Genomic DNA, 26,357 nt, shown 5'->3' on the forward strand with positions numbered 1-26,357 from the left:
TAGATAGTATCTATCTATGCTATCTATGGGTAAGGTGAATGTGGCATATTACATATTATTATTATTCATATTATTCTTTGTCCATAATCTATGATACACTTGGGTATTTCAGTATAGATTTATAAATGCAGTGATCACTATGCTTTGCTTATCCATAAAATTAGGATGGCTTATGTTGCTCTCATTTGTGCCATATGATTTGCTGCCTTTTTGTCTATGTTTATGGTGTACACAGTTCTTGTTTCCTACACAGGTCTCATCAAAGGACACAGGATCAAGTATCAAGATCACATTTTTTTTGATTAACAGTGGCTCCTTTGCCTTTCTAGAACCCAGAATCGATGCCTCTGATCAGGTGGTCTTGGTCCATGAAGGCTCCCACTCCACAGCCTCCCCGGTTACACTACAGTGCAACCTGACAACAACACACAACACCCACACAGGAAGTTTCTGGATGAAGAACCAGCAAGAGATCCCTGGTACACGGAGAGACCCGAAGAACACAGAGTACAGGTGTGGGTCTTTCTGTGCGTACTGGTAGAGAAATAAGTCACTTTTGTTTCAGTCACTCAAACAAAAGTCACTCAGTTTTGCATAAAACTGAGGCGCACGCTCTGGATTGCTGGTGTTATTTGTGCGTGTCCTTTAAAATGATCATTTTAATGCTTAAAGGCTTTGTGACTCACTGATTTCCTAGATGTCTGTTGAGCAACCATGGCAAGCAAGAGTAGGTAGTAATGATTAATCGTTACATTAATCACATTTATTTATATTTATTCAGACTGTCTTTTTTTCCCCTAATACACCGTAATTTGATGCATTATGACTCATGAAACACTTAGCATGGCTTGACCTACTAATAGCACATGCTCGTATGTGTCACTATATTTTGTAATTAGTTCCCATTCAGCCTATAATTTAAAGCATATTTGATTATTATTAACATATACAAGGTGATTTAGGTATGTTGATTATTACAGAGTGTATAGATTCACACCTTGATTATGCCGTATGCAGAGCTATAGCTATGGCTTTTTAACCCCACACTAACTGTCACAAAATGTCACAACAACTCACCTTAAAAACGATGGGACGATAGATCAGTGGGAAACGTTTATCTGGGAAACCAGGCTTTCACTGATTGGCCTAGCGGTTAAGGACCCGTAATCAGAAGGGTCACACACTGCTCCCCGGGCGCCTGTCATGGCTGTCATGGCTTTCATGGCCGGGTGCCTGTCATGGCTGCCTACTGCTCACTAAGGGTGATGGGTTAAAATCAGAGGACACATTTCGTTGTGTGCTGTGCTGTGTATCACATACACTTCATTTTAAATTAGCATTTATTGTACTATTGTAATTTCATTCATTTATTATTGTAATTAAAATTTTACATTAATTCTGAAGCTTCTAAATGAAAAACTAACTTTTGAACTGTGTTCAAAAGTTTGATAACACTAATATATTCTTAAGACCTACAGAAACAATTATATGGCTCTAATGTACAAGACCCAACAAGACTGTCGATATAATGTTAAATTCCGAAAACACTAAAGCATACATCTTGCAGAAAGACTTTTTTGTCAAAATTAAAATGTGCATTGTGTTCTGTGCCAGTGGTAGGTGGTCCCATTAGCAGCACCAGCCTTTATGAGGGCAGCCCCCTCTATCTGAGCGGCATGCCCACGCGCCGTCGACACTCTCAGGCAATTTCCTGTCAAACTCGGTGTCAGTAATCCTCCAGTGGCTGACGTGACAGGAACAGACAGACCTAACCCTCCCTGGGACAAAGCAGTGCAGTGTAAATCGGAAAACTGCTCTCCCAGGATCCAGGCAAAAAAAGAATAAAAAAATATATGTATATATAGCATTCTAATTTTATGTACACATCTGTGTGGGTGGAAGAGCACAGACCAAAAAGAGAGCTGCTGCTGTTTGATTGGAAAACAAAAAAAAAGAAAGAATAAACTCTTCTTTTTTTTTTTTTCCTTTTTCTTTTTGTAGACTGAACAAACCGCGGGCGGACGATGCTGGCGAGTACATGTGCGTGTACACCTTCGATAAGGCACCCAATGCTAATGCTAGCATTGAAGTGAAAGGTAAATTACACACCGTGATGCGACATGACTAAGCGTGTGGGCGGGGCTAATCCCTCCCCTCAGCAATGTATTCGTTCCTCAGCTGTTGTGAGCTTAGAAGCCACGATGGAACCTGAGCCCATTTCAGTGACTTCTGTTTTGGTCCAATGGCTGATTATCAGTGGGACCCTTCTCCTTCTATCTGGTCTTCTCTGGTAGGCTTGGGCAGACTTGTGCGATCTCAGACCGTAGCTGAGCCAAAGGCGGCCTACAGACGACCGCTGTCACCCCGAGTGCCCGTCAACATCCCTACGCCTCATTACACATGATATTTTCGAAACGTGTGCTTGTTTTTATGTATTCCGCTAATTTGTTTTACACTTGACATTTCTTAGTTACAGAGGTCACATGTGCTGGTTCCAGAACAAAAGCTTGCAGAAAAGTCCACAGTTTAGAGCAACAGAGTGGCTCCCGATAGCAGCACAGACTCATGGGAGCCTGTGGAGGATGCGCTTGTCGACACGCTTTCCACGGTTAAGCCAATTTGTTTTGACACCGCCATCGTGCATACTGAGCATGCCCCGACCGTTATGTCAAAGCTGTCTTAAGTGTTGCCTGGTTGCGTAACGATGATGCGATGTCCGCTCTGGTTTGCTGGCTCGCCTCCTGCCCGCCCGTGGGATGACATGGCTCCTGCGTGCCTAATGCCCCCCTCCCCCAACGCGCACGCTCTCCAGAGAAGCCGGCAGCGCACATCACCAACCGCGCCATCCTGGTTGCAACTGGCCGGCAAACCGGCGCGTCCTCATTGCGACCGGACTCGGCCCCTTAGCTGCGTTTGTCTCAGGACAAAAGGTCCGGGCAAGTGCGAGTCTGTCTGTCTGTCTGTGCCACTTCGTTACCGGTCTACTCACTGTAAGCGTGTGAACGCATGTCAGCTCTGTGAACAGCGTCTGCTGCTGAGTGTGTGCATGGCGGTGTGAGTCCATGTGGATGAGTGTGTGAGTGTGTGTGTGTGTGTGTGTGCACTGTGCTCCCCCTAGGATGTAGTGTCCTTGGCACTCCCAGCTCCCAGGCACAGAGCTGGGAGGCAGCAGATGGAGGCTTGTGAGATGGGGTGGGATTAGAGTGCTGGATCCTGGCCTGGCCTTTTCTAATGGCAGCAGTTTATTGTCCACAATGATAATCTGTCCTGAGCATGCATGTTTCCTTTTCTTTTTTATTCACGGTCGGCGGGGGGGTTTGCAGGAGGTAAGGGCCGGGCGTGGAGCCGCCACTGATTGAATAAGTAGAAACGGTTCATTCGTACAGGAAAACACGTTCTTATCGGCCAGAACCATACCCCCGACTCCCCCAATTAACGTTATCTACCTCCATCTCGTGTGCACAAACACGAACGAGCCTCCATTAAGGGTGCGAATGCTGGAGAGTGCCCAGAGAGAGCGTGTAATAGAGACAGCGCTCTGTTTGGGTGCCGCGCGGTTACTATCCAGTCAGAGATTAAGTGTGCAAGAGATAATGCGGCTCCCATCCTCCTGACCGCGCCTGTTGGCAGGCACGTGTACTTCGTAATTACAGATGGGTGATGTCACCCAGCCACGAGGCCACGCCCCTGCGGCCGTCGGTGCTCACTCTGCCCGCCGCCCCCTGATCCTGCTTAATTGCATGGAAGGAATTACCGTAATTTCAGGAATTAGCAAAAGGCTGCAGCGGTTGTTCGGCCTACTGTGGGGCCAGAGAGCTCACTTTCTGTTGCCCAGCGGGACGTCCCTCGGCGACCGACCGACCAACCGAACGTGGCGGGACGTGGGTTCCTCGGAGCCGCGCAGCATCCTGCTATACACTCCAAGTGATTATGGGGCACTTTAATTACTGGCCGTCAAGCTAATTAACCGACTCTCCGTCGTCCCTCTCTAGTTCACTTGTCTGTAGAGAGAACACATTGCTTTCATTTTACTGGCACGTGTAATAGCGATATGATGAATATTATATACTGTTTTTCTCATTAACACGCAATAAAAAAGCTTTCTATCTATCGTCCATGAAGTACCTAATCTCATTTTTCCCTCTTGTCCTCCCAGCTGCTCCGGAAATCATCAGCCACAAGCGGAGCGAGAATAAAAACGAGGGAGAGAGCGCGAAGCTGTACTGCAAGTCTGTGGGCTACCCCCATCCCATCTGGACCTGGAGGAAGCACAGAAATGGAGGCTGGAGTGTAAGAGTGTGCATGGCACTCGTTGTCCTTGTCTGAAAGGTTCCCAGGCCCCACCTCAAAATTCCACACGCAGTGGAGAGGTGCAGCTGCTAATGAGATTTTTTTTTACAAATATTTTAATGTCCTAATTGTTTTGTTTGTGGCTTATAATTGAAATTTTTTTAATAAAATGACACATTGTTTTTGGAAATTTTTTTCAGCGCCATTTCATTATACAATTATCTATTTATAAGACCATATTTATAAGATTTTCTAAACGTCCAGCAAGAATTTGCTTTCCATGTTTAGGTTTAATGTTTCATGCTTTCAGTCAGGTTTCCCATTAGTCTCTAATTTACAGTTTGAGTTTTTATTTGTGTTTAATTAAATGAATTATGTGTTTTATTGCATCATGACCCGTTTAGATGCTAACACCACCGCCTCCTATTTCCAGGAGATTGACAACTCAACTGGACGGTTTTCAATCATCAACAACGAGAACTACACGGAGCTTTACATCATCAACCTGGACATCAGCACCGACCCTGGCGAGTACGAGTGCAACGCCACCAACGTCATCGGCAACAAAACTGCCAAATCCATCCTGCGGGTACGGAGTCATCTGGCGCCCCTCTGGCCTCTCCTCGGTGTGCTAGCAGAGATCTTCATTCTGGTGGTCATCATCGTGGTCTATGAGAAACGCAAAAAGCCAGACGAGGTGCCCGATGGTAAGCCAACTGCCATTTTATTGCCGCCCCTGTAGATGTCTGGTGTATGAAATGGCTGCCAAGCGCTCCCTCGGTGACGGCAGAAGATACTTCATGCCCTGCTGGTCAGCGTTCCTCCTTTATGCCATAAGGAGAAATCAAAATCGATAGGATCGATAGGATTATGAACAATCAATAGCATAACGAACGAGGCGTCCTGTTATTTATTCATTTTTGGAGCTGAGGGTTAACTGGCCTGAACTGGCCTGTGAGGAGACACTGTCTCAGTGGTGAAAGTGCTCCTCAACTTCCTCATGCATCTGCCAGCAGCACCCATAGATGCATGCTAATATGACCTTTATTGTAGCACACAAGGGCACCTTACAACCGGGAGGGGGGTCTGTGGCTAACCTTTAATCAGACCCCACACAGATGAGACTGGAACACTGTTTATTTCCCATCAACTGTCAAGATAATAGGTAGCATTTTTTGGCTTTGTATTGTTTCGTTATGATGTCACTGATGTTGGGGTTGACGTTGTGGATGTTTTAATCTGAGAATTAATTGGATCGATCCAGCGTACATATGATTACCTTCCTAAAATGAACACAACCTATTCCTGTTTGGAGACAGAAAGGACAGCGGTTCACCTCTCCCCCCTCACCTCCCACCTCCCAGTTTGGTACTGTACAACCCAACAGCGCTGTTACAATGCCTCTGCCCTGGGTGGTATTCCAGAACTGTCTGGTACAATTTAGTTCTTTTCAGTGAGTTCATGTGTGCCGAAAAAAAAAGTGAACGAGGAGCTCTCTGTCGCTCACGCACAGTTGTGAGTTTTTTTTAAACGTGGACAACAGAGCAAGCACAAAAATTACAAGATACAGTACTGTGCTCCAGGCAGGAAAATGCAAGCTCACTGCCTGCAAAAAAATTAGGCATAAGTTACAATTTGTCAAGAGCAAAAAACATAACTTTGTCTGTCACGTCTTTATACACATGTATACATGATATTTATATTGTATTGAAAATAATATTTTTAGAACATTTTACATTAAACATTTAAAACTTTAAAAATACTCACAAGGGCACCAACTTCTTCTGTGTCTTCAGCTCTTAAATGATTAAGGATTTATTGATATCCTTTTGCTAGAAATACATCTCAATTTTGCCCCAAATGTCACTTGCTCATATGCTTTTTACCCCTCAAAATGACCTATTACCTTGAACAAATTATATTTAACCTGGATTAATCAACTTAGTCTTTTTCATACAAAAAAAAACCCCTTAATGACTCCTTTCTTGCCCTTTTCCTAATAGCATCGTAAACTTAATCGGTGGTAAGTGAGATAACCTGCAAGTCCCCTACCAAACCATGGTGTTAGTGTGTTTATGCAGTGATTTGGTTGTACCTTCCCACCACTGTATACTGTATACGGTAGTATACAATGATATTGTCATGCGATCACGACGTTTATTCATATATATGGCTTTACGTTTTTAGACATAACTAACAATAACTAACAAGTTGGGGCAGTGGCGGCCTAGCGGTTAATTAACCGGCGCCGTAATTATAAGGTTGCCGGTTCGAATCCACTGAGCAAAGTTCCGTCTCCCCACACACTGCTCCCCGGGCGCCTGTCATTGCTGCCCACTGCTTAGGGTGATGGCTAAATGAAGAGGACACATTTCATTGTGTCACCGTGTGCTGTGCTGCAGTGTATCACAATGACAATCACTTCACTTTCAATCATCTAGTCCAATTCAGATTTAGCCAAGCAACTCAAACCCCTCAATCTCTTTGTCTTTCCATTTCCAGTGAGGCAAGGCGTAATTCCCATTTAGAATTTTTAAATCAGCTCTGTCAATTATTCAGACAAACAGTCAGAATATTTTTTTTTTCTGGTTTGGTGGTTAATGTTGTTTTGAATTTTGTCCACTCCCATTTACTCACCAACTCACCATCCTGTGTAATGTGACAGAGGAAGTAAAGCTTCTTATGAAAAAAGAGAATTGGTGGGCGTGGGGGAGGGGGGATTAACCTTTTGTGATTGCTGCAAATTGTATCTGACTTTCGTTTAAGAATGTTACTCTGTTGCCTGTGGGCGAGAAGTGGGACAAAGCATGCCCCCCCAAAGTGGTCTGAATAGGATATTCTGCTGGGGGAGGGGCAGATTAAGGTAGATTATATCTGACACAGAATTGAGAACTGTGTTTGACACTGTGTCTGCATAGTCTCTGTCAAACGTGGCCTCTGTGAGTTGTGTGGGTGGGAGTTTGGCTTTTTTTCCCCCTGTCTGTCCTGAAGACATCTGCCACTTGTGCCATGTACTGAAGTCTGCCCACACACAATGTTCTGGAAATGTATTTCTGTCACATTCATCCCACATTCCTGAAGTATGAAAGTTTTTGATGTGATCATATTTAATTTCTTAAACTACAGTGGATAAATATTTTTTAACTATTGTATGTACATAATTTAACACATTTTAACACAAAAAGTAAATCCACCTCCAAAAGTTTCATTGAAACTTTCTAGAAATATGCAAATCAACAATATTTTTGGAAAATAATAAATGTTTAAAATATTTTTTGTAATTTGATTCTTAAAAAAAGCACATAAAAAGTTAAACATCTACCTGTTTCAGGTTGCATGAATCATTTCATACACAGTATACATTTGTTTAGTAGAGGTTATGAGAACTGTGATGCTATTCTGATGCATAAAACTGTCATATTTGGCTGCATATTTGATGTCTTAAAAGCAAGAGGCATAAACGCTTCCAAGCAGGATAAATTTGGATTATATAAAAGTGTGAAGGAATGATTCAGTACACATCTTCAGCACAGCGACGTTAGATCACCACGTCTGACAGTGAATGCTGCTGTTGGCTAGTGACCTCAGGTTAAGAGATCAGTGGTAAAGAACTGTTGACTCCTGAACCAAAATGCATAAAAACATTGTTGGCTTTCTGCACGGCAACTACATTTCCTAATTGCAAACGGCAGCAAATGAGTACAGGACTACATGACTACAGCAAAGCACCGTCCCCACACACTGCTCCCCGGGCGCCTGTCATGGCTGCCCACTGCTCACTAAGGGTGATGGTGAAAAGCAGAGGACACAATTCGTTGTGTCACCATGTGCTGTGCTGTACATCACAATGACAATCACTTTCACACACTATATTTCTTACATGACAATTACAGCAATAATGCAACAGACTATGTGTGTATAACAGCACAACATGTTGTTGTCCAATATTGTTCTAAAATTCCTTCTTCCTTTCTTTCCTTTGGTTATGGTGAAGATGATGAACCAGCAGGACCAATGTAAGTACCATTAGCTTTTTATGTTCGGTTTTAGCCAGTAGTCATTGTCTGTGGTTGTGGATAATTGTGATATTTTTTTTGCCCCAGGAAAACAAATTCTACAAACAACCACAAAGACAAGAACCTGCGACAGAGAAACACCAACTGAGCAGCCATAGCCAGGAAGGTGAGAATGAGACCTGTTCAAACTGCACACCACCCCTACTGATAAATACTCAGTAGGGACTATTGCTTCAAAAAATTGCTGATTTTCTTGCGGTGGCATAAACGCTCTCATTAAAAAGTAGTGCCGGTGGTGACTGTGGCTGTCTGATCTGAGCACAGTGCCGCTTCGTGTTGGCCTTGTGTGCGCACAGCGGTTAAAGTTGAAATGTGTCGAACTTTGACCGTGTTCGCTCTAAAAGTGGATTTAGATTTGCTACAATGAGCAGAAAAACTGTTGGCATTCAGTCTGCGCTCACCTGAACCAGGCGTTTTTCTGCTGTTTAGATAAGATAAGAGAGAGGTAAGATTAATCTTAACTGTCATTAAGGTGGTTTGTCCTGGTTTTCATTGCCTGATGGCAGAAGCTGGAAGTGCCAATGGCTGAGGTGTAATGTGTCCTGTGAAATGTCTAATGCTTTTTTGCGGCATTGTGAGGTGTAAATTTATGCCAGGATGGGGAGGGGGCAGCCAATTGTTTTTTTCCGCTGACCTGATGACCTTGTCGATCTAATCAATCTATTTATCTTTATTTATATGGCGCTTTTTACATTGTCACAAAGTCCCTAACAAGTAGAACAGTGCTGAAAGCACCAGGTGGGCGAGCCAGAGGCAACAGTGGCAAAAGTCCCTCTAACAGGAAGAAAACCTTGAGAGGAGCCTGGACTCAGCAAGGGGAACCCATCCTTCTCTGGTCTTCACGGGATGAAATGCAAATCATGATGGCATTTGAATGTTCCACATGTGTATTGCAGTCCACGTGTGTATAATGAATTAGTGTGTTAGAGCCCCAGCAGGTCACTATCTGTGTGGGTCAGCATGGAGGTCGGCCATGTCACATGATCACTCCGAACCAGGAAACTGCTGAGTCAGTGAGTGAGTTAGTGATGAGTTAGCAACAATTGAGATTAACTGAACAGAGAACTAACTACTGCAGCGTTACTAATGATGAGGGGACTGTTGTTAAAGGCTAGACTGTGTAAGTAGGTTTTTAGCCTGGATTTAAATACTGATACTGTGTCTGAATCACGTAAATTCCTCTGAAGATCTATAAGCAAATGCTCTATTTCCAGCAGTGACTGTGCATTCACAGGGGACAGCCAATGAGCCTTCTCCCAGAGAAGCTAGGGACCAAGGTGGGCTATGAGAGACTAGTAGGTTACTACAATAAACCTGCACAGGACCATACAAGGGTTTATTTGTGATAAGCAGAATCTTGAAGTCAATACGGACCAATGCAAAGAGGACAATACAGGCGTTATCTGATCATACCTTCTAGTGCGTGTAAGAACCCTGGCTGTTGTGCTAGGAATGCACCTGATTAAGCAGCTCCTTGGTGTTGGAGCTCCAGGTCGGGTCATCCTCCAGCTCAATGCCCAGGAACCTGAACACTGAGACCCTCTCCACAGAAGCTCCATCAATGATGAGTGGCTGGATGTCACTTTTATTTTTCCTGTATTCATCATCAAGCTCCTTTTTTGTGGTGTTTAGGATCAGGTTGTTGACTCAGCATCACTCTGACGGCCGTTCAATGTCTTCCGTGTATACTAGTCCAACCACTGGCTTGTCATACTCAAATTTGATGATGTGAGTGTGGGTGTGAGGGGACACCGTCATATGTGTAGAGGGTAAGCACCCCTGTGCACGCACCCCCGTGGTGTCCTGGTGCTGAGGCTGAGAGATGTGGAGGTGTGGGGACCCAGCCTGACCCTCTGGGAGAGACCTGACAGAAAGTCCAGTGTCCAGCTGCAGGTTAGTGATGGGGGTCCCAGATCTGCCAGTTTGGACACCAGTTGTTGTGGTAGCTCCTCTGCTGTTCCAAGTGGGTCAGTGCAGCAATGAGGGCTGTGGAAACAGTTGATCTCAGTTGATCCTCAGTTGATCTCTTTGCTTTGTAGGCAAACTGAAATGAGTCCAGGTCTGCTGGCAAGCAGGCGGTGATACGACTCCGCACCAGTTTCTCAAAGCCCTTCATGATGACAGGCGTGAGTGAGGTGGTAGACTGGGTCATTCAGACTGTTCGTGGTGGATTGTTTTGGCAGTGGAACAATGGTGGAGGACTTTAGGCAGGATGGGACAATGGCCTGGTTGGAAAATATTGGTGAAATTTCCAGCCAGTTAATCTGGCCTGTCTTTCAGCGCTTGTCCAGCCACACCATCAGGTCCTGCAGTCTTCTTCAGATTCACCTTCTTCAGCTCCCACATTACCTCCTCCATGTTATAGTCCAGCTGTAGTGGAGCTGTTGTCAGTGTCGCCTCAAAGTGGGCAAAGATGTTCAGCTCCTCTTCCAGAGAAGCGTTACCCCCGATGGATTTGTAGCTGGTGATGTGCTGGACACCCTGCCACATCTGCCTGGTGTTGTTTCTCCTCCGTCCTCCTGCTGTATGCTGTCTTGGCATCTTGGATGCCTCTCTTCAGATTGGCTCTGGCGGGACCGTGAGGGTTGGGTCCCTTCCTGTTGGGTCCTAATGAGTCTGTCCCTGGTGACATTGTCTGTGCAGAACCTGATGTAATCCAGGACCGCTGTAGTGTGGTTCTCCAGATCCTGGTGGTAGTCGGATCTCTGGAAGCTGCTGGGAGACGTCTTTGGGCCATGTAGTGACAGTGAAGGGGGTGTATGTAGGGATCAGATGCAAGGATGTGAGATCAGACTGACCAAGGTGTGCTAGGGCTTTAGCCCTATAGGCCTGCCTGACATTTGTGCACCGCTTGTCCAGTGTTTTTTTCTCCACGCATTTTATGTGTTGTGATCACTCCCAGGATACTTGTTGGTGTTAGCATTAGCATCTGGTGATCTGTATACAGCAGTTAGCAGCATTTAACCGACATAAACTCCATGTCCGGAGAGCAGCGTCTGGAGACAACGCTGGAGTTCGTTGACCAGGTGTTACTCACATACTCCCCCTTTCTCTTTTCTTGTTTGAACCATGTAGCCTGTTAGCTCAATAGCTCAATGTTTTGGAATGAGTGGATTCAGCTACATCTCGGTGATCAGCAGACTGCAGTAGCAGTCCCTGGTCTTTTCAGGAGCAATCCGAAGTCTCCACCCACATGGGTGAACGAGACCTTAAATCTTGTATTTGAAAACATCATGTTAAGTAATCAAGGCATTGATAATCGAATCGTGAGACCAGTGACACACCTGTAGTAAAGTAACTTCTTCTGTTTTACTGAAGTCAAAGGAACAGGGAAGTTCTGCTGGGTGGTTAGTTATAGTTTGACTAGCCTGACTACTGAGTAGCTTTTTCTTATTCTGTCCTTTTTTTTAAATGAACACAATATACAGTACAGGAAACTAGAATATTTTAAAAAAGAAAGAAACTAGAATATAAAGCATATTTTCAGTTATTTCACCTTTTTTTGTTAAGTACATAACTCCACATGTGTTCATTCATTGTTTTGATGCCTTCAGTGAGAATCTACCAATGTAAATGGTCATGAAAATAAAGAAAACACATTGAATAAGAAGGTGTGTCCAAACGTTTGGCCTGTACTGTACATATACAACTTGTTGTACTGGTGACCCAGCCACATATGATGCGTGAGTCCTCTTGATCTAATATTTATTCATAAAAAACACATATGCAGATCTCTAACACTGTCTGCCCTTCATTCGCAGATGTCTAACTGCATATCATGGTCTTGGGAAGGTATGTGGAAGAAGCTCCTGGAGGATTTTTTTAAACGAAGCAGATCTTTTGTTTGGAGAACTAGAACAACTAAATAATACAAATAAAAGTGAAAACAGCACAACACTGGCAGAGACAAATAAATGACTGTCTTAAGCATGCCTTATTCAGTCTTATGTGAAAATGCGTGGACAGAGGTGACTCAGCTCTATCTGAAGATGTCTGAAGACGTTTCTCTTTTTTTGTGCATTCTGTTAATGTTGCTCATGGCTATGTTTATCATGTCCTCGAACTGAGGTTATCATTTTTGTTTTTGCAGAACAACATATTGTCTGAAATGCATGCAATACCAGGAGATATCAAGAGTTGTCTTTTTTAGTTTTTTGCAACATTCCTTTATTTATTTTTCCATGTCACATTGCAACTGAAATTTATTTTGTTTCAAGCAAAATATGTTGCTTTTGTAAAAAGAAATAATGTAAATGGAAGAATAATATATTACAAGTTGTGTGTGCAGTTTATCACTGAAAGATATGAAATGATCCGAATGAGTGTAAAACAGAGTTAATTTAAATGAGTTGGAATGCAACTCCCAAAGCAGGCAGAGCAGAACAGTATTTAATTGTGAATAAATATCTTGTATGTAATAGATGAAATGATACAGTACATTTAAATGTTACATTTTTTTTCTTGAGTAGGTGTTGTGTATATGTTGCGCTGTAAGTGTTCAAATATTACACTAGCATATCTGTAAAGAAAAAACAACTAATTTTATATTTCTCAACGTAATCCATGAATTTTATTTATAGTTACAGTGTCCAGCATGGCTGTAATCCTATGCAATATGTATTCATATAGAAATATTGACAATTTGATGGATGGAAGGATGTTTGGGTGTTTGTTTGTTTGTTTATTTATTTATTTTTCTTTTGTGAAATTTTTCTTATGTAGACGGACTCAATGGCTGGTATAGCTTCTTGCACTGCGGTAGATGCATGGCTCATCTCTTCTGAATACAGTGTACATGTGTGACAGGCTGCCAATGGACCTACATTTGGGTTGTGGTGGGCGGTGCTAACAGTATCAAGCCACTGGATACAATGTGAGACCAACCTTTTTAAGAATAAACTTTTTTTTTCTTTCTCTCTCTCTGGCTCCTTGATGTCTTTCAGTAAATGGACAGAATAAACAGATGCAGCATGTGTAACCAATCAAAAACACACTGAACCTCTTTCCTGTACTTGAAGAGAGGTCCCACTGCAGCGAGGCTGATGGAACTGTTTCTGAACTTGCTCATTCATTTGCCAGCTTCTTCAGCTCCCCCTCAACCTCTTCCACAAAGGCAGGGAAACTTGGGTCGAAGAGACAGAGACGCAGAAATGGCTCCAGGTCTCCATGAGGTAGGGCAAGGTGATGGTATGCCATAGGCAGTGAGAGATCCCCTTCACCCAGGAAGTGCTAGATGTAAAAATATATATATATATATTATTAATAATAGATGTGCTTATATGTATAGTAAGTATAGCGAGGAGAAAAAGCAATGCTTTTGCCCTACTTCGAGGGAAGATAATCTTTCCATCTAAATAGAGCATACCTGAGCAAGGCACCTGAGGGACAGGGTGCCTTGGGCAAGCTCAGGATCTGGTCTTGCTGATGCCCCTGGGACTGGCTTCAATCACAGAATAGGAGAGGTTGAGATAACATCAAAACGGCAGCTTATCCTGCAGCCATGCTGTGATCTGATAATGTGGAATTGCCAGTCAGACCTGTGACAGAATTACCACGACAAACACCCAAATGCTGCATGCATTTATCTACTGTTCGGTAAGACAGCATACAAACAACCTAATGATTCACTTGAGGAAAAGCCCATTTACAAAAATCCTTGTGTGACAACAGCACCACTCAGTGGGGTAATAAAGAAATGCCAGCAGCTGGAGCGATGCATCTAAAACCATCAGACTTTGAGGTGCATCTGAATGTACATACTGTTAAAAGAAAGGATTAAGTTGTTCATATTTACTCATAATTAATTAGTGTAAATATATTTTATTTGAATACGAGTGAAATTGCTAGCTTTCTTGAAGATTCTTTGCATTAGTAAAACATTTATGAGGTGATAAAGAGTCCTTGTATGTAGCTGTGATAAAGGACCACATCTAATATTTTAATTACAACAGAAACTTAGATATTTAAACCTGGGATGTTTCAACACCCTATTGAGAAGCATAATGGCTGACAGTGACTGACATTGCCCATGTCCTACCAGAAGAAATCCTGCGTCGGAGCAGGGCAGAGTTTTACGTTTATGAACACTCTAAACTAGGAGATGGCAAGGACCAGCTAAAAAGTTTTATTAAAACATTTTGCTTCTATTTTGCTAACTAAACATCAGATTTCTCAAGGGGCTTTGGAACAATTCCATCAGACACTCAAGTTAATGTTACGGAGGTACTGAATGCACACGTTAGTTTTGCTTGCAGCAGTAGAAGAAATGCTGGGATTTAGCCATGCAGGATTCTGTTCAGGGTCCACTAAAGACTCGATGAGCATAGACATGATGTCTACTTCAGAGGACGTTTTGTCAGGCTTGCTCCTTGGCAAGAGAGTCCTGGTCCTCTTCTCAAACTGTTTGATGGAAAAGGAAGTTTCAACACAGTTTCAACCAGGTGACTCCAGTCTTGTTTTAATACATTCGCTTGTTTCTGTTTTCAAGGCCTTATTCCAGGTTCAGTGACACTAATTATGTAATTCATCTCCTCAGGATGTTTATGGCTTGGTAGGTCCCAATCCATAAACATCCGTATAATAAACGGTAGGTCCCAAAATATTTAATGTCACTGCAAAGCTGTATAATTCTGTAATTCAGGCATTTATCTGAAACTCAAGTAAAACTGTGCCCAGGTGTGCCTTCACAGACTTGTTCTACTGCATAATATCCAGGTTTGTCCCCGACCCCACTGAAACAGCATACGTGTCGTGTCATTGCACAAGAGCGGGAAGGGAACTATTGACTCCTTCCTTGACACAGCCTTGACTCCTGATTTGTCCACGAAATGCACCTGCAACATTTCAAGGTTGTGTCAACCTGTTGAATAATGTGGTATTGAAGAACCTCCCCAAATTCTCCCACACCGCCCCTCTGCTACGTTCCCTCCACTGGCTCCCAGTAGCTGAACGCATCAGGTTCAAAATACTGATGCTGGCCTACAAAGCCAAACAAGGAGTAGCACCATCCTACCTCACAGCCCTTATTACACCTCGCACTGCACCTCGTATACTCCGAGCCTCCAGTACTGCTCTCCTGGTCCCCCCATCACTAAAGGTAAAAGGAAGACATTCATCTAGACTCTTCTTGGCCCCTCGGTGATGGAATGAACTTCCCCTCGAGGTCAGAACAGCTCAGTCACTGAGTATTTTCAAACGGCAGCTCAAGACCTTCCTCTTTAGAGAATATTTAGATTAACTTGTAACTTTCTTATTGTCTTACTTATGTATAGAAACTACAACAGAGTGAATAAAAAGATTGTATTCATCGTTGGGGTCCTAATGAACCAGAACTGACCACTTGATCGATGGTAACTTGAAAGCACGTTGTAAGTCGCTCTGGATAAGGGCATCTGCCAAATGCCTTAAATGTAAATGTAATGTCTCTCAACCATCTTGATCACATTGAATGAGGTGCTGGAGCAGGTGATGAACCCCTAACGTAGCTAAGTAACCCCTGATTTAGCTAAGTATGAGTAGTCGCCACACCAGGCAAGCAGGTAGGATAAAGTTTGATGCCAAAATTGCATGCATTTCGGCCTATCCTGTTTAGGAATTAAGTAATTTCCTTGGCATGGCAGGCTATTATTGATTTAATAAGATTTCTTTCTATTTAATAATAATAATATAGTGAAGTATACTTGACTACTAATAAATATAAAGAAAAGTCTAAGACTAAGCATAATATGTACATTACATTAAGCAATTTCCTTAGAGAGTAGTACATTCATCCACTTATACTTTAATACCAAAGCTTATAATTACAATTTACTTTACTTTTTTTTTGACCTGACCACACCAGCAGCAGCTCCTGGGGAATTTTCCCCCTTCATTTCTCAACATGATTTAGAGTGTTGGGCCTTTGTTTGGTGAGGTTGCAACACTTAGTATATCTTGATCCAAGTACGGAATAGAGTAAGTCATGCTTACTTTTAATTTAGCATAATAAAAATCTTTTTCATTACACACCTTTGCTTTGAGGTATTATCCCTGTTTAAATTTACATGTCTTATTACAGTTTAGAAGTTTAATGTAAATAGTATATGCTCAACTGCATTATATTAAGCGTACCTGTGGTGTACTCTCAGAACACTTCAATAAACTAAAATGTGGACTACAAGTATATACCTAGTAAACTAGTAGTATATAGATGAGTGTACTTGAAATGATACTTTTGTATATTTTAAATGGCCTTATAGAGTATACTTAAAGTTTAGTCTGAAGTGGTATTAAATTAGTATACTTTCTAGTACACTACAAATACATGGTGCACAGTATACTTGCTATACTCAAGCATAATAATAAAATGAACTTCAAGTATACAACTTTTGCTAAAGTTAAATGCCTGCTAGAGGGCGCTATTTTGGGGAAGGTTTTGTTTTCTTTTGGGTTCCTCCTCCAACCTCTTATTTATAATATCCCTTTTGGAAAGGTAGTATGTGCATGCGACTACATACCACCCGTAGGACTGGCTCTGTTATACAAAATAGGAGTAGAAGTCTGGGGCCAACTCATCTATGTTTCAGGGGCAACAAGCTAGGGTGTTCCGGTGACAGTCACTATAGGTGTTCTGGAGGGTGAGAAGTACTTACTTATTTCTTTGCTAGAGCACAGCCCTTGATCCCCACCACAACGGTTTTGACTATTGTAAATATTTCTAAATACTGTAAATAAATATTTTTAATGAAATATTGTAATTTTTTCAGTGAATTGTGTCCTCTGGTTTTAGTCACGCCATTGCCAGCACTGCTATTCCCTCATATTTCTGCCCTGATCCTAGACCAAGGGGGATTGTAACAACAAGTCAAAACATTATCAAAATTTAATATCCATATCTGGGACATGTGGTCCCCTGCTGACAGCAATAACTCACAGTGCTGTTGGGTACATGTTTTTTATGCCTCATGCTAGATCTGTAATATGACAGGGTGCCCCGCGAGCCACAGTCCATTCAGTTCAGTCTATTTGCAAATTAGCAATTTTTTTGTCTTATTCAACTGAAACTTAAATTGCTGAAAAAGTAATGTAGATTCAGACAGAATGGTGTGAAAAATCCAGCTAGTTGTGTTTGGAGTTATGTAGCCACATACTGGTCAGGGTGCCCATGCTGACCCGTTTCCACAACCAAAAGCTCCTACAATGGGTGCATGAACATCAGAACCTGGAAGCAATGGAACACGTTGTCCTGATATGAAGAATTAAATTTTATAAAAAATAGATGGCCGGGTGTATGAGTGTCATTGGTGGATGCACGGTGATGCTTTGATCAATGTTCTACCGGGAAACCATGGGTCCTGCATTCATGTTACTTTGACACGTACCACCAACCTAAACATTGTTGATGACCAAGCACACCTCTTCACAGCAATGGTGTTCCCTGAACACCTGTAGAAATGGTTCAAGCTTGGTTTGAAAAACATTGCAATGAGTTTGAGATGTTGACTTGACTTCAGTCTAGATCTCAGTCCAATCGAGCGTCTGTGGGACGTGCTGAAAAAACTCACAACTTAGAAGACTACAGGATCTGTTACTGACTGGCTTGGTGCCACACACCATAGCATACCTTTAGAGGTCTAGTGGACTCCACTCCTTGATAAGACAGGGCCGATTGATGGTTTTACTTAACCAGATATTTTGGCAACAACCTTAATCGAGTGTCTTCATACCCAGGAGCTGAAAATGTGCAGTAGTACTGCTGAACATCCATTAGGCCTCTGGCAATTTTCCTCCCTTTCCTGACCTTTTCATCACTTTAAATAATTGCAACTGCTTATTTTTTCTTTCCACTCCTCTATGTACAGGTGATGGATAATTTAATGTCCAGTGAAAAATCAAGAACTTGAGGTCAAGATGTTACATAGCTTAATTCAGTTAAGACAGATAAATGCACACCTATGCATATGAACAACAGTTTGTGTGCGTGGAGTGAAGGACGGTACCAGTAAGTGCTGAGGAGGACTGGCTGCAAGAGGAGCATCCTGCTTTGGTGCTGTGGACAGTTGTATGGGTGCTGCTGAGCTCGGCTGAGAACCCACAGGCAGATACTCCTGCAGCCGGAGAACGGCACTGCTGCACTGCTCTACTGCCTCAGCCCTGCTACTGCCATCAAACTGCACCCTAAACAGGCGACTTTCACCCTGTGTAACACACACACACACACACACACACACACACACACACACACACACAGGCCCAAGGTCAGGTCAGCATCTGACAGTTTATGGGCATACATTCGCATCAAGTTTCCTTCCATTTAAATCTTGTTATGCTTTTTATGACATTGCAGTCTGATTAATCATACATACGTGTGTATTTAACTACCTCAGACAGTTATGTGCTTTTGACAAGTTGATTTGCAGCAGATGCTCACGCCAGGATTACATAAAACACAAGGTAACCTGTGCTTGTGTCTTGTGGGTCGGATCGACAGGGAGTGCAGAATTATTAGGAAAGTTGTATTTTTGAGGAATAATTTTATTATTGAACAACAACCATGTTCTCAATGAACCCAAAAAAACTTATTAATATCAAAGCTGAATGTTTTTGGAAGTAGTTTTTAGTTTGTTTTTTTTATTTTTAGCTATTTTAGGGGAATATCTGTGTGTGCAGGTGACTATTACTGTGCATATATATTAGGCAACTTAACAAAAAACAAATATATACCCATTTCAATGATTTATTTTTACCAGTGAAACCAATTTAACATCTCCACATTCACAAATATACATTTCTGACATTCAAAAACATAACAAAAACAAATCAGCGACCAATATAGCCACCTTTCTTTGCAAGGACACTCAAAAGCCTGCCATCCATGGATTCTGTCAGTGTTTTGGTCTGTTCACCATCAACTTTGCTTGCAGCAGCAACCACAGCCTCCCAGACACTGTTCAGAGAGGTGTACTGTTTTCCCTCCTTGTAAATCTCACATTTGATGATGGACCACAGGTTCTCAATGGGGTTCAGATCAGGTGAACAAGGAGGCCATGTCATTAGTTTTTCTTCTTTTATACCATTTCTTGCCAGCCACGCTGTGGAGTACTTGGACGCGTGTGATGGAGCATTGTCCTGCATGAAAATCATGTTTTTCTTGAAGGATGCAGACTTCTTCCTGTACCACTGCTTGAAGAAGGTGTCTTCCAGAAACTGGCAGTAGGACTGGGAGTTGAGCTTGACTCCATCCTCAACCCGAAAAGGCCCCACAAGCTCATCTTTGATGATACCAGCCCAAACCAGTACTCCACCTCCACCTTGCTGGCGACTGAGTTGGACTGGAGCTCTCTGCCCTTTACCAATCCAGCCACGGGCCCATCCATCTTGCACATCAAGACTCACTCTCATTTAATCAGTCCATAAAACCTTAGAAAAATCAGTCTTGAGATATTTCTTGGCCCAGTCTTGACGTTTCAGCTTGTGTTCAGCCTTTCTTACCTTGGCCATGTCTCTGAGTATTGCACACCTTGTGCTTTTGGGCACTCCAGTGATGTTGCAGCTCTGAAATATGGCCAAACTGGTGGCAAGTGGCATCTTGGCAGCTGCACGCTTGACTTTTCTCAGTTCATGGGCAGTTATTTTGCGCCTTGGTTTTTCCACACGCTTCTTGCGACCCTGTTGACTATTTTGAATGAAACGCTTGATTGTTCGATGATCACGCTTCAGAAGCTTTGCAATTTTAAGAGTGCTGCATCCCTCTGCAAGATATCTCAATATTTTTGACTTTTCTGAGCCTGTCAAGTCCTTCTTTTGACCCATTTTGCCAAAGGAAAGGAAGTTGCCTAATAATTATGCACACCTGATATAGGGTGTTGATGTCATTAGACCACACCCCTTCTCATTACAGCGATGCAATTCACCTAATATGCTTAATTGGTAGTAGGCTTTCGAGCCTATACAGCTTGGAGTAAAACAACATGCATGAAGAGGATGATGTGGACAAAATACTCATTTGCCTAATAATTCTGCACTCCCTGTATAAACTGCAATTTTCCTCCACCAGGTCACATTGTACCACAGTAGCACGCATGTCACAGATAAGAGAACAGGCCACAGAGATGCTGGACATGGGGGAGGTCTGAAGGGTGCAGGGGAGGGTGGATGCTCTCTCGAACGGGGATATGTGTGCCAACAATCACTAAGAATTCCTGTCACGACTCAGATCTTCATCATCCTGGGCACTTAATTGCCAATTAAACTGTTGTCCCAGCAAACCGACATCCTCTGCCAAATACTCACCCCCTCGGTACATACACTACAAATGTGGCTGTTTCATCAGAACAAATCACACAGGACGGACCATTTTCATACCATAAAACTACAGTTTTTTTAATGGCGCTTGACACCAGTGCCAAGAACAAGACTTACATATCATATATCAAAGCCTGCTTTCCAAAAGGTGGCTTTTAATTGACTTTGTTTATTAGTATTCATACTGTGTGATCTTACACCTAAACGTGCAGTTGGATGGAATGTAATTAGCTTCATTAAAAAAAAAAACTATAAACTTTGTCTTTGAGTCTTTCTTTGGAGGTCACTGTGACAAGTACATTAGCATGAGAACTGGTATGGAATAACAATAACATGCTGCATGCAAACAGCAACCATCCCAAAAACCCATTCAGCATTCCCCTTCACACACCTTCTTCATACACCTACATCTGCTATCCATGTGTAATCCTGAACAAAACACATGCCTGTCATTTTCATCACAACAGACTATGACAATTTGGTCCAGAACAAGATTTTTTTTCTCACCTTGAGAGTGACCCGGAACAGCAAAATATCTGATATCCTCTGTGCTTTTATGAAGTTTGAGGCATTGATGAGGGAAAACCCTTCCTGTGTGAACACAACATTCAATTAGCTCTGACAAGGTTTGTCTGAATCAGTTTACCGTAAACGAATGAAAAGTTTTGGCAGTGCATTGGACCCTCCAGCAGGGGGATCCACTGTCTAAGACAAAACAAAGACAAAATCAGAAAAATCTGTTCACACCTGATTTATATTTTATTCATATTAATTAGTCTGTATACAATAAACACATACGCAACTGCAAAAATAATGGTGTTTTTTTTTGTCTGTCAAAGAGAGGAACTGTCATGTAATATGCCAAAAGAAACTTGTTGTGAAATCGTCATTTTCATGGTAAATGTGTTTTATGGGAAATAGTGTTGTGTCAGGGTCATCATAATGTGTTCAGTTTTTATCTAACGGCTTCGGTCCAGTCACAGAACGCGGGACGGCAGAATTCATGCTGAAAGTGGGGACCAATCTCTGAATCAGTTCAGTTACATAAATGTTACATTTCGTCAGCAAATTTCAAGATTCAAAAACAGATTATTTTCCCTCCCCACAGTGATTCCCGGAGAAGATCAGATTATTCTCCTAAAATGCAAAAAAAAAAAAAAAAAAAAAAAACATTTCAGGCATCGCATGAGTATTTTCCCCCAGTGGTCCTGATGTCTTGCCACCCTAGGCGTAGGTTTGTTGTGTAAGTAAAGACGTTATGCTAATCTCCCCTCTCCTTATGCAGAATCTCAGATCCAGCCATATTCTCAATGTCGACCTCTCTCAGCACCATAATGTTCCCCTCGCTTAAAAGAACCAAATTCACGGGAAAAGGGAGTCCCCTCCATGTGACCTCCGCGTGAACTCTGTGTGTAAGGCACTCTTGACGGGAGTTCGGTTCTTCCAGGCGCCATCCTATCAGGCGTGGGCTTGTGCCCTCTTCATCACAGCACCCTGAGCTCCGGCCAAAAACGACCAGACCACTGTGACTGGTAATGCACCTCATCTTTCTTTGGCACGATTCCTTGTGCTTTCTCCTTTCACCACACACACACATATATATCCATCAGTTTTCTAAACCTGCTTATCCAGGCAGGGCTGGGAGAAGCTGAAGTGATAAGCAGAAATAACCCCTGGACAGGGAGCAAAATCACCTCACACTCACACACACACACACACACACACACAGCATTGACAGTTCACCTATTCTGCATTATATTTCCCAGCTTATATTACTATACAGTAATCACTTAGGCTAAGACACAAAGTCTGTATTAAATAATTGTGGATGGAGCCATTTAGAAGAATCCAATTCAAGAGACATATTTAGTATTTGTTTTAGCTGGAGAAAGTGAAGTATGTTTGATGAATCAGATTCACCTCTTTATACCTTCATGGCTGCTTTGTTCACTATTGTCATTATCAAAAGCTGTTTCATGAGATGCTCATTAACTTGTGAAGTGATTGTCATTGTGATGTACAGCACAGCACATGGTGACACATCAAAATGTGTCCTCTGCTTTTAACAATCACTCTTGGTGAGCATTGGGCAGCCATGACAGGGGCAGTGTGAGGGGACGGTGCTTTGCTCAGTGGCACCTTGGTGGCTCGGGACTCGAGCGACCGCTAGGCCACCACTGTCACGTGAGTAACATGAGTGAATGATAAAGCATTCAACATAAACCTTCAGGACTATTGGAATCCGTCTCCATTGTTTAACTTAAGGTGGTGGAGAGAAGAAAAGAGTGTGAAATGCTGCAGTCACAGCAAAAGCTGAGAATCAAATGTTAAAATTTTTGCATGGTTGGCTTTTTTTTTTTTTTTACATAACCTCATGTGTGTTATTTCATAGCCACATGTCTTCAGTTTAGTTTTATAATGAAAGACCCATAAAAGTAGGTGTGTCCAAACTTTTGACTGGTAGTGTACATCTGATCATGTTAGTAACGGAGAGTCACAGAAAAAATTTCTAGAAGGAGCACAATTACATAAAGTCATCGAACATTGGACTAGCTCCCTGTACAAATTACTGAAAAGGGGATACCAGACAGATGTGATGCTTTTGGTAAAACATTGTAGTTTATTCAAAATGCTATTATATATATTAAACCTTTTTCCCCTCTTTCTCCTTTATATTTTTCTTCAGCTTTCATTCCCTATGAATCAACCATTTCCCTGAACATAAAATGAAACACTTTAAAGCAAGACAGGGCACTTAATAGAGGTGCAGCAGTATGACAAAAGCCTGTCAAGACACAATTATATACACAGGTTGAGCGAAAATGCATAGTTACAGAAAAGACATGTCAAGTCTGTACAGTCAGCTTCAGATGCATTTAATCAATTTTACTGTTTTTTGGGGTTAAAGGATTAATCAAAAACCAAATAATTATTTCTACATTACTTTCAACCAGGTCCAACTGACCCAGCATGGTTTATTGGACTTTTTTCCCCCCACACAGTTTTTTTCCCTCCCATTCTAAATAATTGGCATCTGCAACTAACAAAGCAGAAAGGGCTGAAGAGGGATCTTCTGTTAGAAAATTACTTTTTTAAATGTAAGCATTATGCCCATGTGACTTCCTCAACAAGATCCTCTACCATTGCTCAGCTGTTCTGTAAATGGATGATGCAGACAATGCAAAGCATGCTTAATGTGCGTAGTTTGCATTAAATAAATAAAGAGGCCAAGAGATTTATAGCCTTAACAGCATCTGTTTCAATGCAAAGACCAATGAAACGGCATTTAAAATCATACCAATGGGATTTTTTTGCTTAGGAGTAAAGAGTTATTGTCACAAGGATTGTGCAATACAGTGAAATGCCTATGCTGGTTGCAGGTGAGGGAATGGAACAACAAGGACGAAAGAGAACAAAAAAAAAAAACAGAACAGTGGGGATTGTGGTGCAAGAGAGGCAAGACAAAACAAAACTATACAAAATCCCATGTTGTTATATTGCAAAAGGTTAGGAAACTTAGGTAAGCACTCGTGAGTGCTGATTGTGCTTATAGTGCAAAGTCCCCACCTGCACCGGAACCTGATGCATTCACATAAGAGCCTTGAGATGCAAAATAATTTTAAATTACCTAAGATTTTACAATATTTTCCTGATAGAAAGTGGCTATTTAATCTAAGGAACGTAATACCTTTATTAAATGAATAAGACAGCAACAGCTTGAAATTTTCATGGATAAAATTTAGGACTAATTTAGTATTAATAAAAACATACTAAATTTTACTGTATGAAAGTGTCCATTCAGTGTGTTCAAGAGCTATAATGGTACTGTACATTTAGTTAACGTAATGCGGAACCAAATTAACAATCATGAGTTGCAGAAGGACACCTTAAAAAGCTGCCTTTATTTCACAGGTTAATGTTTACAGGCAACACTGCAATCCTCTACCACAATTAAGCTACAGTTCTTCATTAAATAGGTTGCCATGACTTCCCACAAGTTAAATATGTTCTTTTACTACTAATGCGGTGAAATCATTTAAAGTAATGTATTTTTAAAATGAAGGAAAAGTGTCCCAATTCTAAATATGATGTTCCTCTTCTAATGTACTGAATATGGCAGAATTAGTTAATCAAAAACTAAATGGTTAGTTGTGGCACTCAACTACATTAATCAAACATTTCAATATTGTGCGATGTGCACCTTATTAAATATCTGTGTAATTGTTATTTACTTGAGAACATTTATCTTGATTATTGGACTGTGGAAGTACTGAAAATACTATTTTAGACCCATACTTTGTTGAGTAAATACATCCTTATATAAGTTTAAAGCTGCATATGTTGAATATCTTTTAGCCCCCCACCAAAACATACTGTACCAAACTGAAAAGCGACTGAGGTACATACTGAACCATGATTTTTTAAATATTACTTCCCTACTGTTTTAAGTTTTTTTCATTAATTTACAAATATTCACTTTTAAAACCCACGAATCACTGAGTTTACAACGAACTTTCGAGACTAGCCAACTAACTAGTCTCCTGTTATCCTGCTAGCCACCTTCAACTCAACCAGCCCCATGACGGCGATTAGCCTGAGATTAGCCTGAGATTAGCCCGAGATTAGCCCGATCTCACCAGCAGCTCCTGGGCCTGAGACAGGAGAAAATGTCCAGAATCCAGGACGCTCAGCACAACCTGGCCTGCACTTTCCCCGGACTCGAACACCTGCGTACATTTCCAGATGCGGCACAATAATACACGTGTATGCAGATTATATACATATACATACACACACACACACACACACACACACACCTTCCACGACTGGCTCCTCGGTACCAGACGCCCGTAACGCCTCAGTTTCCACACAGGCGTCGTGTTTCCGCCACGTTCGCCGTGTCCTTCCGTCATGGCGCCGCCACACGCGGTCACCTCGCAGTAAAGGTGCCCGGAGGAGCTTCTTCTTCACCGCGTTCAACACGAGCAGCTAACGAACAGATGATGACGACTGCATTTAATTATTATTAATATTTATAAACTGGAGGTGACAGACGAACGCATAACAAAGTTCGGGTTTGGATTCTGGAGGTTTTCTGTTTTTTTTAATGTTATAAGACCGCAATAAGTTGTAATATCGTCCTGTTGTAATCGCCGTCACGTTTGAATTGCATTATTTGCACGAGCTAGCCGGTTAGAAACGTGGCGCTTTCCGATAGAATCGAGACTTTGCGGGTCATAATCTCGTTTTCCCGGGATTATCACGACAAGCACTTGAAGGACGTCGACGTTTCTTTTATTCACTCGAACGACTACATACCCAATTATTCGATTAATGCGCCGTTCACGTGTTACAAAAATCGATGGGAAACAATGGAGATAATTAACTTTGGGCTCAGGGTTGCCTAGCAACATGTCAGCATCAAAGCCCCTGCAGGCGCGTGGATGCCGACGGAAATTGATTAGCTGTCGCTCCTCCTGCCATTAATTGGCATTGTATACGGCTAATTTAACACTTTACAGTCTGAAATATGACTCGGGGAGAAATTATATATATAATATTATATGTATAAACTCTTATCAGGTTGCACTGGGATCGGCATCGCAGAATAAAACAACTTTTTTTTTCATTTTTCGCTGAGTCATATTTCAGACTGTAAATTGTTAAATTAGCCGTATACAATGGCAATTAATGGCAGGAGGAGCGACA

General features: G+C 42.0%; 2 protein-coding genes across 4 annotated transcripts in view; one reads left to right on the forward strand and one right to left on the reverse strand.

The window, feature by feature from the left end:
* Nucleotides 1-13,284, forward strand: part of LOC114766411 (neuroplastin-like) — a 26,578-nt gene extending 13,294 nt beyond the window's left edge. For both annotated transcript variants that reach the window (XM_028957180.1, XM_028957181.1), the window contains 7 exons: nt 330-513; nt 2,002-2,096; nt 4,157-4,290; nt 4,724-4,997; nt 8,285-8,306; nt 8,394-8,472; nt 12,128-13,284. In XM_028957180.1, coding sequence (XP_028813013.1) covers nt 330-513; nt 2,002-2,096; nt 4,157-4,290; nt 4,724-4,997; nt 8,285-8,306; nt 8,394-8,454 — 770 coding nt within the window. In that variant the 3' untranslated portion in view covers nt 8,455-8,472; nt 12,128-13,284. The remainder of the gene's footprint in view (nt 1-329; nt 514-2,001; nt 2,097-4,156; nt 4,291-4,723; nt 4,998-8,284; nt 8,307-8,393; nt 8,473-12,127) is intronic.
* Nucleotides 12,651-26,088, reverse strand: LOC114766413 (meiotic recombination protein REC114-like). 2 transcript variants are annotated; one of them, XM_028957183.1, is made up of 6 exons: nt 25,466-26,088; nt 25,286-25,375; nt 21,156-21,239; nt 18,344-18,541; nt 13,732-13,806; nt 12,651-13,595 (listed from the first exon to the last, which is right to left on the reverse strand). In XM_028957183.1, the coding sequence occupies exons 1-6, from the start codon at nt 25,559-25,561 to the stop codon at nt 13,431-13,433; spliced, it is 708 nt and encodes a 235-aa protein (XP_028813016.1). In that variant the 5' UTR covers nt 25,562-26,088; the 3' UTR covers nt 12,651-13,430. The 2 variants fall into 2 exon arrangements, with proteins under 2 accessions (XP_028813016.1, XP_028813015.1); XM_028957182.1 differs by having other exon boundaries at nt 25,286-26,088.
* Nucleotides 26,089-26,357: the final 269 nt, after the last annotated feature.

Source organism: Denticeps clupeoides, chromosome 16 (assembly GCF_900700375.1).
Source record: "Denticeps clupeoides chromosome 16, fDenClu1.1, whole genome shotgun sequence".
In the NCBI taxonomy this organism is placed as follows: domain Eukaryota; kingdom Metazoa; phylum Chordata; class Actinopteri; order Clupeiformes; family Denticipitidae; genus Denticeps; species Denticeps clupeoides.

Coding starts and splice junctions, on each gene's coding strand:
- LOC114766413 (XM_028957182.1), bottom strand. CDS start 25,561: ATGACGGAAGGACACGGCGAACGTGGCGGAAACACGACGCCTGTGTGG. Junction 21,240..25,285: donor CTCAGGCCCAGGAGCTGCTG/GTGAGATCGGGC, acceptor GTGTTCACACAG/GAAGGGTTTTCCCTCATCAA. Junction 13,807..18,343: donor GTCCTCCTCAGCACTTACTG/GTACCGTCCTTC, acceptor CTGTGATTGAAG/CCAGTCCCAGGGGCATCAGC.